At 42.2% G+C, this 15,526-nt stretch overlaps 1 protein-coding gene across 4 annotated transcripts in view; it reads right to left on the bottom strand.

Annotated features, from left to right (window-relative positions):
- Positions 1 to 15,526, bottom strand: part of LOC146961444 (uncharacterized) — a 24,515-nt gene extending 8,989 nt beyond the window's left edge. The window contains exons 1-13 of one of the 4 annotated variants that reach the window (XM_085771527.1): positions 15,264 to 15,283; positions 12,710 to 12,782; positions 11,033 to 12,420; positions 7,198 to 10,627; positions 6,785 to 6,946; positions 5,946 to 5,984; positions 5,049 to 5,167; positions 4,112 to 4,268; positions 3,734 to 3,873; positions 2,099 to 2,225; positions 1,463 to 1,498; positions 708 to 874; positions 386 to 509 (exon numbers count right to left, since the gene is read on the bottom strand). In XM_085771527.1, coding sequence (XP_085627653.1) covers positions 386 to 509; positions 708 to 874; positions 1,463 to 1,498; positions 2,099 to 2,225; positions 3,734 to 3,873; positions 4,112 to 4,268; positions 5,049 to 5,167; positions 5,946 to 5,984; positions 6,785 to 6,946; positions 7,198 to 10,627; positions 11,033 to 12,420; positions 12,710 to 12,757 — 5,937 coding nt within the window. In that variant the 5' untranslated portion in view covers positions 12,758 to 12,782; positions 15,264 to 15,283. Of the gene's footprint in view, positions 1 to 385; positions 510 to 707; positions 875 to 1,462; positions 1,499 to 2,098; positions 2,226 to 3,733; positions 3,874 to 4,111; positions 4,269 to 5,048; positions 5,168 to 5,945; positions 5,985 to 6,784; positions 6,947 to 7,197; positions 10,628 to 11,032; positions 12,421 to 12,709; positions 12,783 to 12,960; positions 13,153 to 15,263 lie in introns of those variants that run through there. The other 3 variants (XM_085771526.1, XM_085771525.1, XM_085771528.1) reach the window with 3 other exon arrangements.

Genomic DNA, 15,526 nt, shown 5'->3' with positions numbered 1-15,526 from the left:
CTGACCAATCAGAGCCCAGAGCTCGGTGTGCTCTGATTGGTCAGCTTCAGGTTGGAGAATGGGGGGAGGGGGGCCTTAAAGGGCCCTATGCTATAACAAACCCTTTTTCAGACAACCTCTTTTTGAAATATTTACAAGTTGACACCACGAATAAAATGATGATTAATGTATACATCATATCGTTTTTGATTAAGAGTTTACAATGGGCTTTGACTGACGAATTTGCACATTTTATTAATTTTCTTAATTAACTCTCTTGTGCACTTTTAATGGCATTTTTTGCTTCTTCCTCCACAAACCCAAACTATTACTTAGCCCACATTATCGGTGTACATTGCAGTAGTGCTATGCAGTGCAGTGTAGTGTAGTGTAGTGCAGTACTCACAGCCAGTATCGGCCGCAGTGACAGGAGCTCCCCTGAGCCTCCCCAGTCGCTGCAGTTCAGGTACTCTCCTTCCTCCAGGATGAACTGTTGGCCCTCAAATCCAGGCAGGCTGTACCCCACCCAGCTAAAGCAAGACAGGTGCAAAGATATTGCTGGTTGAGTCTATATTTGAAAATCATTACTCCATTACATAATCTCTAAATCATCATCTGGCAGCAAAGTTAATCCTGAGCAAACTCTGCTCCAAGCCAAAATTGCAACCTAACACCTAAGCAAGCAGAGTGATGCGATAATGTGATTCAATAGAAAAGTAAAAACTCACAATCCTCCAATGATCTTTAAAGAACCCACAGACTTCAGTTTCCTTGTGATGGACGTTTCACTGTCTGCGGCAACGTCTTCCTCATCCTCATCCTCACAAAGACTGAAAATGTCACTTTCGATTTCCACAGAGAAGCCCTCAAAGCCTGGCTTTTCATACACCACAGCCTGTAATTAACAAACGTCAACGCCCATGTTAGTGCTGACTCATCATTTGCATTTGTTGGTTTTGCTTAAGACACTTGCTTAAAATAATAAATATTATAAAAAATGGTACAATGGTAGCAAGATGGCACTGCTTTCCAAATGGAATCAATCAGGTTTGAGTGATGTTGTTATTACTTGATGCTGGAGCACTTAAAATGAAGTGCATCCTTGGTTCTTCATCTGACAGACAGAGTTCCTCAGCCTTGTACAACTGTTAAACGCTAGTAAAGCATATTGGATTTAAAAAAAATCCTTTATCCTTCATTCTGTGGTCTGAAAATTTCTGCTGCCAAAACACACTATGGTGAGTGACACAGGAAATTCTTCTATTTTTGGCCTGGAACAAGATGAACACTTGCCGACAAAGAAAAAAATGAGCCAAAGACCACAAAGTACAATGAAGGCCTCTTATAAAATGTTTTCCTCAATAACAACAATCCCTGTGCAACATTTTCTTTCTTTGATTGTTCACGTAGATGTTACTTAATAATACTCAGAGGAAGAAAAATATAACTTAAAACTTCTCAGGATGGCGAGAGCAGTACATACCTTGACTTCATTGGGATTCTCTACTTTGAAACCACCCTGGAACAAAGAAATCAATGTCAACAACCATTTTCTCTCAATGTGCATTGTGCAGCATGCAGAATGTTCTTGTTCTTTCTACTTTTCTTGGAAATGGTGACAATTCTGTTGAAGAGTGACGGGAAACAGAAAAAAGAACAGAGCACAAATAACATGCTGATCTGAACTTCTGTTCCTATGCATAATTAATTGCTGCTAATTTGCACAATGACTGCCTCTGTACACACACAACGCCTGGCAGTAGCTCTTAAAGCACTCTATCATTACAGTCACAAAGATGAAGTACTTTTAATACTGTCATTTTTCAAAAGAAGAAAAATAAATATTCATGAATATACTGTATATTATGTTAGCAAGATAATGACAATTTATTCAGAAATGGAAAATAATGTTTGTACCAAATAACATAATAATAATAACGTAATCTAGCCATCAATTATCTAATAGAGGAAAAATTTGGTTTGACCAAATTTTAGTCTGCACCAACAAGGTGAACTGACCAAAGACAGCTGGTATAGAACAATACTGGTGGCATGACTGAAAATAACAAATTCATTTTTCACACTCTCGAACTATCCCCTGCAATGTAGAAACACATACCATTTTAAGTGGTCTGAGAGATCCCACGAAGGGTGATGGAAAGCCCCAGGTCTCAGGAAAAGGATATTCTCCTGCCTCCAGTACAGCCACCATGCCCTGGAACCCCGGGTCGCTGAACACCAGCCACCTGGAGGACGGACAAACACCCACATCACAGGTTAATTTACCCCTAAGTTAGAAGGTTTCTCCGCATTATCCCTAACTATGCCCCAGGACGGCTTTAAAACCTCTCTGAGTCATATCACGACCTTGCATGGCTTGTTTCCTTTTAAAACAGCGGTCAGTAAGACCTAGCTACCATAGCTAAATGAAGAAAGCAAACTTGCTGACTGTTTTTCCAGCATAGCAAGCAACAGCTGCTAGGCTACATCCTGAACAATACAGATAAGTATGATTGCAGGTTATATTCAGTACATTAAGCCTTATTAGGTCAAAGCGAGCTTTTTAATTGGGTATTTTCTGTCTAACTCAGACATGAGTCATGCAAACAGAGCGGAGGACAAAAGCTATTTGTTTTACAATGACAAATACATAATGTGAATGGTAGCTCAAAGCATTTTTCTTCCATAACTCATTTCTAGTGTAGGCAGTCTTTGCTGAAATTATGCCCCCACCCCTGGCATTTCAAGCCATTATCTAGCACAAGACAATGCCTCATACAAATCTCCACATGTACAGTAAGTGTCTGGTTTAAAAAAAACAAAAAAAACAACACATAACAAACCAGCAGTCAGTGCTGAGGAAGTGATACCAAAGAGTGATTCAAGCATCATGCTCCTAATGGTACACTTCACAGGATGCAAGCTAAATTACAGTAAATTTGTAAAGTTACCTCTGCTGAAATGATTTGTAACTGGGCAGAGATGAACTAGTAACCGACAGCCGGTCAGTTGGAGTTTTTGTTAAAATGCTGAGAAATGCTGAATCAGTCTGCAAAATGTTTGGCGTCTTGCAAAGCTGCCAAAGTAAACTGACCAAAATAGCTGTGGGAAAAAGGTCTGCTGTCATTAACCTCCTTGGCGACAGGGCACAAAATGTCCTGAATGTCGGCATCTCTCACGTGGAAAAACCTCTGTCCCTTTGCCAAATTCTCTCCACACCTTTTGTCTGTTTCTCAGTCGCCGTCTAGTCTCCACCTCTCTACGTACGTTTTCCAAGTGCCCTCACACCTACTTTCAGAACTCTTGTTTAACATGCAACAGCAGGACAGACATTCCAGAGGAGGGAAATGAAAGAGAGTCAAACCAAACACTGAGCAAAGTAGTAATGATCACTAACTCTCTGCTGTTTGTCAAAACCAAACACTGAGAGCATCCCATTAAAAAGACAGCTCTACACTGAGCGCAGCAGGATTTCCAATGACTACCCCTCTGGTGGGTCTGTGATTGACTCATTACTTGTACTTTATGTTTTGCTGCTGGAAAGCAACAACGCAGTGTCCTCAGTCTTTAGTGCCTAAATGTCTTGAATTTCAAATAAAATCTAATCTCCAGGTAATGATGTTTTCGACTGCGCCGATCAATCACCATATAAGTAGACTGTGTGTCTTGCAAATGCTTTGATTTTGTCAGCCTGTTCATTACTTTACCAGAGGCCAATCACAAAGGTTGGTTTTACTGAAACAGCCATACTTACACCCCAGAGTGCACTCGAATGGAAGCAGTGTTCACTGGGATGCCATATGAGCCCGTCTCTATTGTATCATCGTGGTAAGGCGTTAGTCTTCCATGGCCCTCTGGTTCGGTAAACAGATCAATATGGGGGATGCTGTAATCCTATGGAGAGGAGGAAACAAACACAGCAATTATCAGCAGTGGCCCGTTTTAGTCCTTAAATCATTCTTAACAATAAAACTAAGTAAGACCTTTACTAAGTCCCCTTCTTCTCTGCTCTGGAGTAAGGACTAAACATCAATAAACCAATATCTTTTAGCTGCACTTCAGGAAGTCATGCGAGGTGATAACAATGCAGACACTGAGATATTGAAGGCCAGGCAGGTGGATGTGCACTCACCCAGACAGCAAGTCGAATAGAGCCAATCAGCATTGGCGGGTCATTGTCTGGTTCTGTTTCTGAATCAGGCTCTGCCCACACATTTGTCAGCTCCATCCCCCCCTCTTCCAAAGCGATGGAACGTCCCTGGAAGTTAGGCTTCTCGAAGAGCATCCAGCTGTGGTGCAAAAAAAAAAAAAACGCACATAAACATGTCAGAAACACAATTATATATTAAAAGGTAAAAACAAGGTCCAAGATAAATGTATGTGGTATTTTAGCAATAACTCAGGGAAATGTAAAGCTACAGCCTGGTTGTATTACTTGGTTGACTGAGTCTAAAGATAACAAAGGCCTCCTCCCAGTGTCTTCAAAGCTCACTAATTAAGACATTATGTCTCATTTGCTTAATTTGTGCAACAATTGAAGCATAAAAACAACACATTGCCCCAGCTTGAGACAAGATACTCCCCACTGTTTTCAGTCTTTATGCTAGTAATCTGTCCTTATCTGACCTCATTTGCTACCGTTTGTCAAAAAAATAAATAAACACAAGCATTTTCTAGAAATGTTGAATAATTCCCTTACATATTGATTTAAAACCAGCACAAATCATAAACAAATGACGTAACTTTATGATCATACCACATTGCATTTTTCTGCAAAAGTAATGATTAAAGATATCAAAATGCAAGATTATTATGTAATTTTCTAGCTTAGCTTGATGTTCCAGGTACTCTGTAATTCTATAGGCAGTGAAATGGAAAGTACATAGTTGCAGTTATAAATTATGAAACTCTCATTGCTGATATCTCATTAAATTAATCCTGAGACACAGTATCCAGCAGCCATTACGAGCAACACTGGTATCCCCAAACCACTTGACACTAATTTGAACTACACTTCAGAGAACTCTGTCTTTCTTATCAGAAATTTCAAGTTGAATATTGCCACTTACCATCCTCTAACAACCTTCACTGATATGAGAGGCGAGAGCTGCAGAGATGTAGCATCTGCTACATCCCTGTAAATCTCATATGATTTGCCACTGAATTCGGCTTTCTCAAACAACACCATCTGTGTGGAGACATAAGGACGAGTGTCAAAAACAAAAGATCAACACATTAGTTTTTAAAGGAGAGAATAAACTGTAATATGCATTGAATGTGTATTCATCACATTAAATACTGTTTCACTGAGTGCTGAGAGGGGCTTAATATCATGGCTCTTACCCACATTTCTCTTTTATATGCCACATTAAAACATGATTTCAACTAAAAGGCACACGGTTAGCTGAGCCACTAGTTGCACTGTTACGTAATTTAATGCATTACTTTAAATAATAATAATAATAATAAAAGAAGCATTTTCACTCTTCAGGCAAACACAGTATTAAATGTATGACTACTAGTCTACAAAAACACTGCACTCAGAAGACTGTAGTTAATGTTTTGATCCCAAAAGCATCAAAAACACTAAAATCCACTCTAAATCCTCAATCTTTTCATGCGTGTGTATATTTTTTATGACAGTCGTGACACTGGATATCTGGGCAAGAAACTGAAAATGCCAGTCTCTAGGGGAAGTACCAATTTTTTTCTCCAGGCACTGCTAATGAAGTTCTACAACAATGGAGAACCACAATTTTGCACTGCGTTGGCAGCACTGTATTCTGTGATTGTAATCGCATCCAGCTGAGAATCTGCACTACAATGTTTTTTTTTAAATACTTTGTTTACCCCCAAGAACACCATATGAAAAGCAGATGTTTTCACAGAATAGAGAGTTGTCTGTCCAGATTCATGTCTCCATCTTGTTTCTGCTCTAACTGGATACAAAGCTGTGCCTACTATACCTTTCCAGCTCGCTTGTGAAATCCTTTGGCAGTTCTTATCTGGAATGTGAAAACACAGATTTAACATTGCGACGAAGACTTGCAGGGTATGGCAAACATCTGTGAAATGCTGGAGAAACTAATCTGCACGTTTTTGCCCTGACCTTTTACTTTACTACTGGGGACGCTGTTGGTCCATGGAAGCTACACTGTTCTACATTTATATTCAGGCTGTGTTTCTTAATGCAACACACCTGCATGATAGTCACCATGTGAGTCGACCGCTACAAATGTCAAATAAAGCAATTAGAGGGCTTGTATATTGAGTCGGTAACAATTTTGATAATAAGTGATTTATGTAATTCTTAAAGCAAAAAGGTCACTTGCTTTCACTGTGTTTAATCAGTGCACGGCAGGTGGCAGGTCGGCTCTATATTGAGAAATGTGATGGCAGACATGGAACAAACAGTGGTGACCAAATCTCTGAGCAAAATCTCAATCATCATTTTGAAAAATTGGCTTAAATGGAGCTGTCGTTTCAAGACAATTTATATTTCCCCTATTATTAGTATCAAATTACTTTGTTTCTTCCCAGGAAACATCCATGGAAAATACATGGAAATGATTTGGTAACCATGGACAAGTAAAATAAAACATGAAACAAAATATTCTTTAGCTGCAGCCTTACATGCAGCACAGTCGTTTTTACCAGCCAAAAAGACAAAGGATTCAGTGTTGGTGCGACTAGAGAGGCTGCTCTGCAGAATGTAAATAAGCTCTTACACATGTACTTCAAACAGATGCACAGATTTAATTTGTGGTACTTGTATATTTAGTTAGCATGTCCGTGGCACACTTACATGATTACGACGTTTCCCCTGTGGCTGCTTGGGGAGTGTAGGCTGTGTGGGTGGAGCACTCACAGGAAAACATGGAGGCCCAATATCAGGAAGCAATGGACCTGGTTTTACAGCCAGGCCTGCTTCTTCTCCAGGAACCACAGTTGTCATTTTTCCAGTATCCTGATAAACATAAAACCATCAGTAGTTGTTCATAGAGATCATCTGCTCATAAAGCATACAGAGAAGCAGGACAATGCAGAGTACTGTGAGTATTTTCTTTCATTAGACAATAGATACTGTACTCTCTCCTTTGCTTTACCTTGATCTGCCTTGTGTGAGGTAGCTTTAACTGTGAAATCTCTCTGTCAGTAGGACAACCATATGTACAACCATGTTTTTAGACTGGGAAAATAACGTACAAACAAACTAACCTTGTTATTGACTGGTTCCTGAGCTTGTGTACTCTGCACTGGTTTCGCTGGTTCCCGCTGGAGATACTTCTCCAAATAGTCTGGCAGCTTGATGTCGTTAAAGGAAGGAAGTGAAGGGCCTGAGTCACTGACCACAGCCTCTGCAGCCTGGGCTTCCTTTGTGTTGCTCAGGACATTACTCTGCTTTACCAGTGTGTCTTTTGTTGGCGCTGTAGAGGTCTGGTTTGGAGGGTGTGGTTTGGGTGAAGATGGAGGACTTTGCCTGGGGGTTTTGCCAGATGAACCATCTTCAGAGATGGTGCCCTCTTCCTTTGTTTGAACTCCATTCCTCTTCCCTCTGGTGGAGGAGCTGAGGCTGCTGAAGACACAGCTCCCCTCCAAGCGGGACTTCACCCTGAGCTTATCATCTTTCTCCTCCTTAGAGTCCACCTCATCCTTTACCGCGGCTTTATCCTTGATTCGAGAATCACCTTCAAGGCTGCTGAGCAGCAAGCTCCGATCAGCCAAACTTGCCCTGGCAGGCTTCAGGCCAGATTTAGTTTCTGTGGTCTGGAGTTTGGCTAAAAAACTTGGTCCTTCTATAGTGAACTGCTTCTTCTTCCTCAAGCCGAACTTAAACTCATCAGGGTCAAAGGTCTTCTCAAACCGGTCCTCTTTTATAGCTGGCATGGCGAAGGGCGGCTGTGGTGGCCGAAGTGGGTTATGTCTCTTTGGTGGCAGAGAGAAGGGGGCACAAAGGTTCTTGATTTTCTCAACAAATTCCTCGTCGTCTAAATCACCAGATGTGTCCAGCAGATTGCTCTCACTTCCAGAAGAGCTCAGTTTCAGCGGCGATTGGGGTTTAAACTTATGTTTGGGAAAGTCCAAATCTAGCCAGCTAGAGGGGGCATCTTGCTGTTTTACAGAATCATCCTTGCTTAGTCCCCGTGGCAGTTGGAGCTTCTTCATGGGTACACGCTGTTTTGAGTTTGGGCTCAACTTATTAGCCTCTGGGGAAGCGGGTGCTATTTGAGGTGCACTTGGCTTGTTACTGACCAATTCCTTTTTGGCCGTGAGGAGTTGTGGATTCAGCGAGATGTCACCATTAGCAACGGGTGGGAGTTCATTTACTGTTTTCTCAGCTGTCTTTTCTACCACGTTAGCTGTGGACTTGGAAACACTGCTAGTAGAAGGGCTCTGTGCTTTTTCTTCTGCACCCTTGGGTGAAGGGCTGGGATGTAGTTTGTTTACATCTCCCGAGATTTTCTCTTCTGAGGACACTGTTTTGACAGTGGAACTTTTTTTCCCAGCATCCCGCCCTTCTGCCTGGCTGCTTGCAGATTTAGTGGCTGAAACAGGAGGGGGCTCTTTAACAGTTGATTGATTCTCTGCAATATTGCCAGTCTGAACAGTTATCAGCACTGGAGTGTCATTAGCGGCTTTTACAGTCACTTTCTCAGCTGCTGCAGTCGCTTGGGTAAAAGGCTTTGGGCTGGAAAGCTCAACATCATTAGCTCCATGTGTATGTGAGTCATCGGGTGAATTCTTAGTTTTTTCCACTGATACAGATTTAGCCTGTGGCTCTGCTGCACTCACCACTGGCTCTGCTTTGGTTCCAGAGCTTTCTGCAGACTTCTGTGGAGGCACAGTTGTCATTTCTCCCTCCGCAGGTGCTTTATCGCTATTTGTCCGGCTCACAGCCTCATTAGTCTGAGTAATGGCGGCTTTTTCTGGATGTGTAGCCTCCATCTGAGTGGCATGCTGTGCTTCAGCAGGGCCAGGGAGGTCCTCTGATGATGCGTTGGTCTTTTCTGATGATTGAGAGGCTGGTTGTGGTTGATTAGCTTCTTGTTTTATGTCTTTAAGGGGCTTTAACTGCTCTTTTTTCTCAGCTTTTTTTCTCTCATGGTCCTGAGCAGCACTTCTATTTGTCCCTGAGACACCTTGTCCACCCTCTGAAACCTTGCGGCTTGTGGTATTTTTATCTGAATGCAGCAGCTGCTGTGGTTTTTCTTGATCTTTCTTCACAGTCTGATTTGTTTTTTCTCCCCCTGCCTTTTTGGGTTTCTCCACATTCTTACTCTTGTCCACGGTTATTGGCTCTGTGTCTTCTTTGTTTTGCTGATGTTGTTTACTAGGCTGGCTTACTTTAATTTTAATGTCTGATTCACACTGCACTAATGACTCTTTATCTAATTTGGGCTCTTCGACAGGTGAGTCCTGCTCGCCTGAAGAAGTCTTCTTCATTGCTGTGTTTGGAGCAGGTGAGCGGGAGGAGTCTGACATTACTCTGCTGTCCTTGGAGGCCTTCTCTCTCTCCTGTGTGAACTCAAGGCTGTCCCCTCCTGCCCTTTCCTCCTTTTGGGGTAAAATAACAGGCTCCTTGTCAATAGGCTTCTTTGTTTCATGGTTAGAAGCAGAAGTATCAGGTTCATCTTTGATGACAGATGGTTTAGGCAGTCCCTTCTCTCTGTTGTCTGGTTTGTCACTATTTTCTGTTTTTGATGACGAATCTGACTGCTGTTTCTCTTTCTGTAATACTTCCACTTCCTTTTTAAAAGCCTGATGTTTGGTATCAGACGAGGCCTGTTTTTCTGGTGTTTTTTCTTGGACTTTATCAGATGTTGATGAGACTTTGTCTGTGAGCCGTTTAGACGTAGAGGCAGCCTCCACTGAATCATCCACCAGCTCTTGTTTTAAAGCAGTGACCTCTGCTTTACTTGTAGATTTCTTTTCCATGTTTGGGCTCATTATAGGGTCTTTACCTTTCTTTTTTTTAGAGCGAGAGCCTGCTCTGTTGGGGCCTTTGGCCTGTAGACTGACACCACTGGTGATTTCTGAGGAATCAACCTTTACTTTAGCTGGGGCATCTGGTTCAACACTGCTTGGTTTCATACTCTCATCTGTTGTTTTTGAGGCCGTCATGTCTGTTGTTTTGGGGTCTGCTTGTTCTTGTTGTTTGGAAAGCTTTACCCCACCAGTTGCAGTATCTTGTCCATCTGGTTTTTCTGTTATCTGCTCATTAGTATCCAGTTTGCCCTGATTATCCAGTTTTAACTTCGAAGCAGCAACAGCCACAGACGATGTGGTCTTTTGAGACATTCCAGCCATAGCTGGTCTTTGAGGTAGTGCTGGTTTAGCGTCTGTTTTAGATGCCTCTGTAAAGTTCCTAATTCGCTCCTTGAGGGTCATTGGTTTCTCTCTGGCAGGTGAGGCAGAGCTGGACCTGGCAGTGTAACGTTCTGCTGATCTTGATCTTTGGTCCGATTCAAATTCTGCTTTCAGCTTCTCTGTAGCTTTCCTGGCCGGAGAGACATCAGCACTTCTCGGTGCTTGGAAGGCCTGCTTGCGGCCTCCTGCTGCATGCTGCAGCTCAAAGAGGTTGATTTTATCTGCGATCCGGCCAACGACTGGTTTAGGCTCCTCATCAGTTTTCTTCGGGTCATGGGGTCTGTGTATAATGAAGGGTGAAATTTGAATTAAAACATTTACAAAAACATTTTGTAAAGTTTCAAATTTTTAAACTTGTTTCTGACTCATGCAATGAACACCTCCTTTCCCATGTTGTTTGACAGAGACAAGTGTTAGTCCAGTAATGATTTGTTAAATGTAATTTACAGTCTGTCTTGAAGTACAAGGGTGTACTTTGTATTCTGAGTCACATTGCTGTGTATTTGTGGCTACACCTGTGATATTCCACCCACAGCAATTAACACATTACTTGTTTTGACAGGCATGCCATTTGAGATAATGGCTGGGCAGAGATTAAAATGTCTGCTAATGTTTGACATCCCTTAGTTGTACAATAAAATATTTACTCCAACATTCAGTAAGTGAAATTAATAACTCAACTTACCTCGCATCAGTCTCTGTTTTGCCATTGCCCTCCTCTTCACCTTTGGTATTCCCGAATGCTGATCCATACTCCTCATGGTCACTTGCTGGACTTTGCGAAGGCTTCAAAGGCACATTTTTTGAAAAGAACTTCACTTCACTCTGAGAAACTTTTATACTCCTACGTTTGGACTCTGGTGTCTCTGTCTTCCTTTCTACTTTGTAAAAGCTGTCATCGTCCTCCATGTCTGCGATACCATCAACCACACAGACCAGTGTATGTGCAGTGACTGAGTTTGAATCCTTGCAGTTGCCCAATTGCTTGGTATTGTCAGGGCAGGAAGTTTGACTTTCCCCACCCTCAGGTAAAGCTTGAGAGGAGGAGTTTACCGATGACTCTCCCATGTGAGTCTTTGGACTTTTACCCTGGGGACAGGTCACTGACTTATCTGATGAAGGGAATCCCTCTGGGACGGGCACATTGGGAGATATATTTTTCTGGGGGTTGTCTGCTCCTTCTCCCTGGGAGGTTTTGCGGATTTTCTTTTTGGATGAATTTTTACGCCCCATGGTGTCTGCCTGTGTTTGTTCTTTATCACGTTCGGTCTCTAACTGTGAGTCTTGGTGTGAGTTCAGTTTCCCTCCCTTTAGTGAACTGTAGTAACTATCTGCTCCTGTGGGAGGCTTGACATTTGTCCTATTGTTCTCTGCACTATTTGAACTTAAATTTACTAAAGACTTTGATTTTTGGAGGACCCGTAGGTTTTCAGAGACTTTGGTGCGGGTGACTTCCTGTGAAATAGAAGCGTCTCGTTCACTCAGGATCACGCTGGTCTCCTCCAGGTACACATGGAGCCTCTTGCCTGCCTGGGCCTGTACTTGTCTCCTGGCCTGGGGCTGGGCGTGGGCCCGGTCAGAGTCCCATACCACTCCCTGTTTGGAGGAGCAAGAGAGATGTGTCAGATGACTGGCATTCTTGTCAGAAATCCCGCTCGCTGAAGCACCGTTGCTGCTCTCCTCCCTCTCTTTGCCCTGCCCTGTTCTCTTCTCCGTGCAGTCCACAAACTCCTCCTCTTTTGGACCTCCTTCTGCTGTCTCAGTGCTGCTCCCAATGGAGCTGTGTTTGTGGGCAGACTGCGTGGCGTCCTTCTCCTCACAGAAGACACTGTCTTTGGAGGGACCCAGTGGATTGGGATTGGAGCTGTGGTCCTTCTCTTGCCACTGCTGTTCTTCTGGCTGGGGTCTCACTGACTCCCCACTCCCCTTGTCTCCCTCTGTCTTAGGAGCCTCCTCACTACTTAGGGAGGCATTTTCAGCAGGAGTCTGTGGACCCTTTCCTCTCCATGGAGAGAGCCAGCTCCCAATACGACCCAAGACCCCAGTGCTTGGCTGCTCTTCAGGGTTCTCAGACTAAAGCAAAGCAGAGAAACAACTCACATCAATGCCTGCTGATATGTGTAGCTGTAGCAGTCAGTTAACATGCATATTTCAATATGATTATGCGCAAACATCAGCTAGACTGACAGCACATGGTAGTGCAAATATGAAAAATGTCTATGAACAAAGGAAGGGAGTGCAGGCTCGTCATCCACATTATTATAAGTAAGGGTTGTTTGTTCATAGACATCTTTTTTTAGTATGGCCGTGCATCTCTCAGCATAGCAGACATGCAGGGAGTGCTTATAACCTGTAAGCTTACCGTAGAAAATACCACATCATTCAGACTCTTTATGTAGGTATGGAACATGATTTTTTGTTTAGAACAAAAACTCCTACAGAGCATAAAACAAAAACAAAAATCATTCCACTGAAACAAACAATAAGTGTGAAAGAGCAGGAATTCACCACAAAAGATATTCTGCCTCAGCAAAGTGATAGATCCATCCATAACTGTACCTGAAAGCAACACGTACTGTATTGGCTGTAATTTAGATAAGAAAAAACACTCACCCTTAATTAGACAAGAGGAAAACTTTTCGGCCCCTTCTAACAAATAAACCGCTGTCAGATTGTACAGATAAAAATCTGCATGAAGATACATGACTAAAAGGGGGACATGTTGTCTCTAGTCCTTCTTGTCTCAAGTGAAGCATCCACAACTGCACGAGTGCGGTTGACTGTGACATCGGAGATATGTCCTCTGTTAAGTTCTGCCCCTCCAGCGGCGCGCATACAGCCCAGTGGTAAAATGATGCCTTCAAGTACCCCTCGTAAACCTCTAATGCTAGTGCCAAAAGTGCCACTGTGGCACAACAGCTTGGTGTTTGTAAACAAGTGGTTTGTCATCGTCAGACACAACAAGCATGTTTTTTTTTTAACATATTAAATTGTGTAACTATATCTAGTTCTGATTTAATTCAGTGTGTCCACAGTCACAATAATAACAATTATTGCAATAATATTAATGATAATAAATAGCAACTTTTGCATTTATTGTACACCAGATAATTCTGCTGACACACGCTAATCTACATAATATAACCACTATTGTGTAAAGAATGTAGTACGGCAAAAGGAATATAACTTAACTTTTTTGGTAATTTATATATTTTCTGTACTTGTACCTTCGTCAATTTAGTATTGTAGTCAGAATTTAATCTATCTATGAAACTTTTAAGTTAAGCTACATGAGTCGCAAATAATGTGTTTGTGTACTTATTCCCAGTAGAATATTATTGTCACAGAAGGAGCTTTACTGCACTACAGCAGAAGAATAAAGAGCATGTAAAGGCTTTGACATATACCCACTCAATTTAATGAAAAAATCCAATCCCATTAATATACAGAAGACTGAAACAGGATTATGCAATGATAAATAAACAGCATATCACGGTAACATCTTCTGGACATTTAAGCGTTGGCACAGCACGTCACAGCTCGGCATTTCAAAGCATCACGTGTCCGTGAAGGTTCTCAGTCATCCAGGTCATCTTATTCTTGTGGAGTTGTAGTAAGAAAGCAACTGGACTAATTCTCTTGTTTTGAATATGTTTCACTCCTCATCCAAGAGGCTTCTTCAGTTCTGAGACTAATGCAAGAAACCCAGAGTGGGTGGTCCTATGTTTGGTCTCTGGTGAAACCAAAGTCACATGACCACAACCCCGAAACTGGAGGGGGGGTCACATCTTCAAAACAAGAGAAGAAGTCAAACTTGCTTTTTTACTACAACTCCACAAGAAAAAGCATCACATGGCTATCAAATATGTCAGATATACTTGCCAGACATCAGTTTTCCCCCATAAGGCTGTACATAAACAGACCTGTTGTGTACTGGGTATTGTGCATATGTGGACATTTTAGTTTGAAATTAGATACAATGACTAGGTAAATTTAGGTTAAGGACACTGCTACTGCACTTGTGGATGTGTTGCCTTGCCTTACTTCACTTTTACTCGATGCTGTGTGTATACAACTCAAAATTCCGACACTTATTTCAACACGTGAATGCAGCAGGAGGCCGGGTCCAAACAAAGTTTTCCAGGGGAAATGACGCGTCGACTATGTGGGCAACGGAGCCTATTGAATTGAGTTTATTCGGGTTTCCAGATTCTTTTGCCGTTGTTACTTTTGGCGGGCAGGTCAAGTCAGTCTTTCCATGCTGCTAAGTCAAGTAATTTTAACCCTTACACTACTTCACTTCTGTCTGGTAAACAGTCATGGTTCCGACCCAAAACATCTGTAAAAGGAACTGCAGATCAGAATCATTGCAGATTTTTATATAGACCACAACCAGAACTTTTTTTCTTCTTCTCGTAAACCTCTCAGTTTTGACATTATCCACCCTGCCTGTAGGTGGGGGGAGTGACCTTTATTATTACTGGCTTTGGTTAACATAACCTACATTCTTAATGGATATTATATTCGACATTTCATAATGATCTTTACGGGATTATCATTCAAGTCAGGACATGCCAATTTAATTTACTGTGCGCTAGTTCACAACATCAAAGGACTTTCAAAATAGAGACGGTTTTGACCTTTTTTTCTATTGTTACAGGGATTTTTTTTCTTTTAGGCTGTTCGTGTTTTTACTTAACGCCTTCTATGTGTTGATTCCTGCTGGTGTTGTCTGAAGTGTTTACGTAGATGCATCGGAGATCAAAACAGTTGCAAGGTCAAACTTGGCTCATCGTCCTGCATTGTCTCCGCAAACTGTAGCCTACAACACCACATCAAAGTGAGAACCCGGAGTTCATTCAAGCACACCACCAGTGATAGACAGGAAGAGAGAGAGGGAGAGGGAGAGACCTTACCATGATCAGTGTTTCTCCTTTCTCCTCCGCTGCCTCAGGAGCAAACCGGTCAGACCCAGTCCGCTGCAGAGAGCCCTGTGAAGAAGGAAGCATTTGTGCGCTCCGCCGTAGGGAACCGGTCCCTCCTCAGACCGAGCAGTCTGCACCTGATTAATATTAATAATATCAACCCTATAGTGCTCTGTTTAAGGAGAAAATATCAAAGCTAACCCTTGCAGCCATACGCGTCTTGGAAGTCATGGCGAATGTTGCTTTAGTGTTAT

This window comes from Trachurus japonicus, chromosome 24 (genome assembly GCF_045865225.1).
Source record: "Trachurus japonicus isolate A0001 chromosome 24, Traja_1.0".
In the NCBI taxonomy this organism is placed as follows: Eukaryota; Metazoa; Chordata; class Actinopteri; order Carangiformes; family Carangidae; genus Trachurus; species Trachurus japonicus.
Note: the sequence above shows the minus strand (reverse complement) of the source record. Positions and strands in the feature narration are given on the sequence as shown.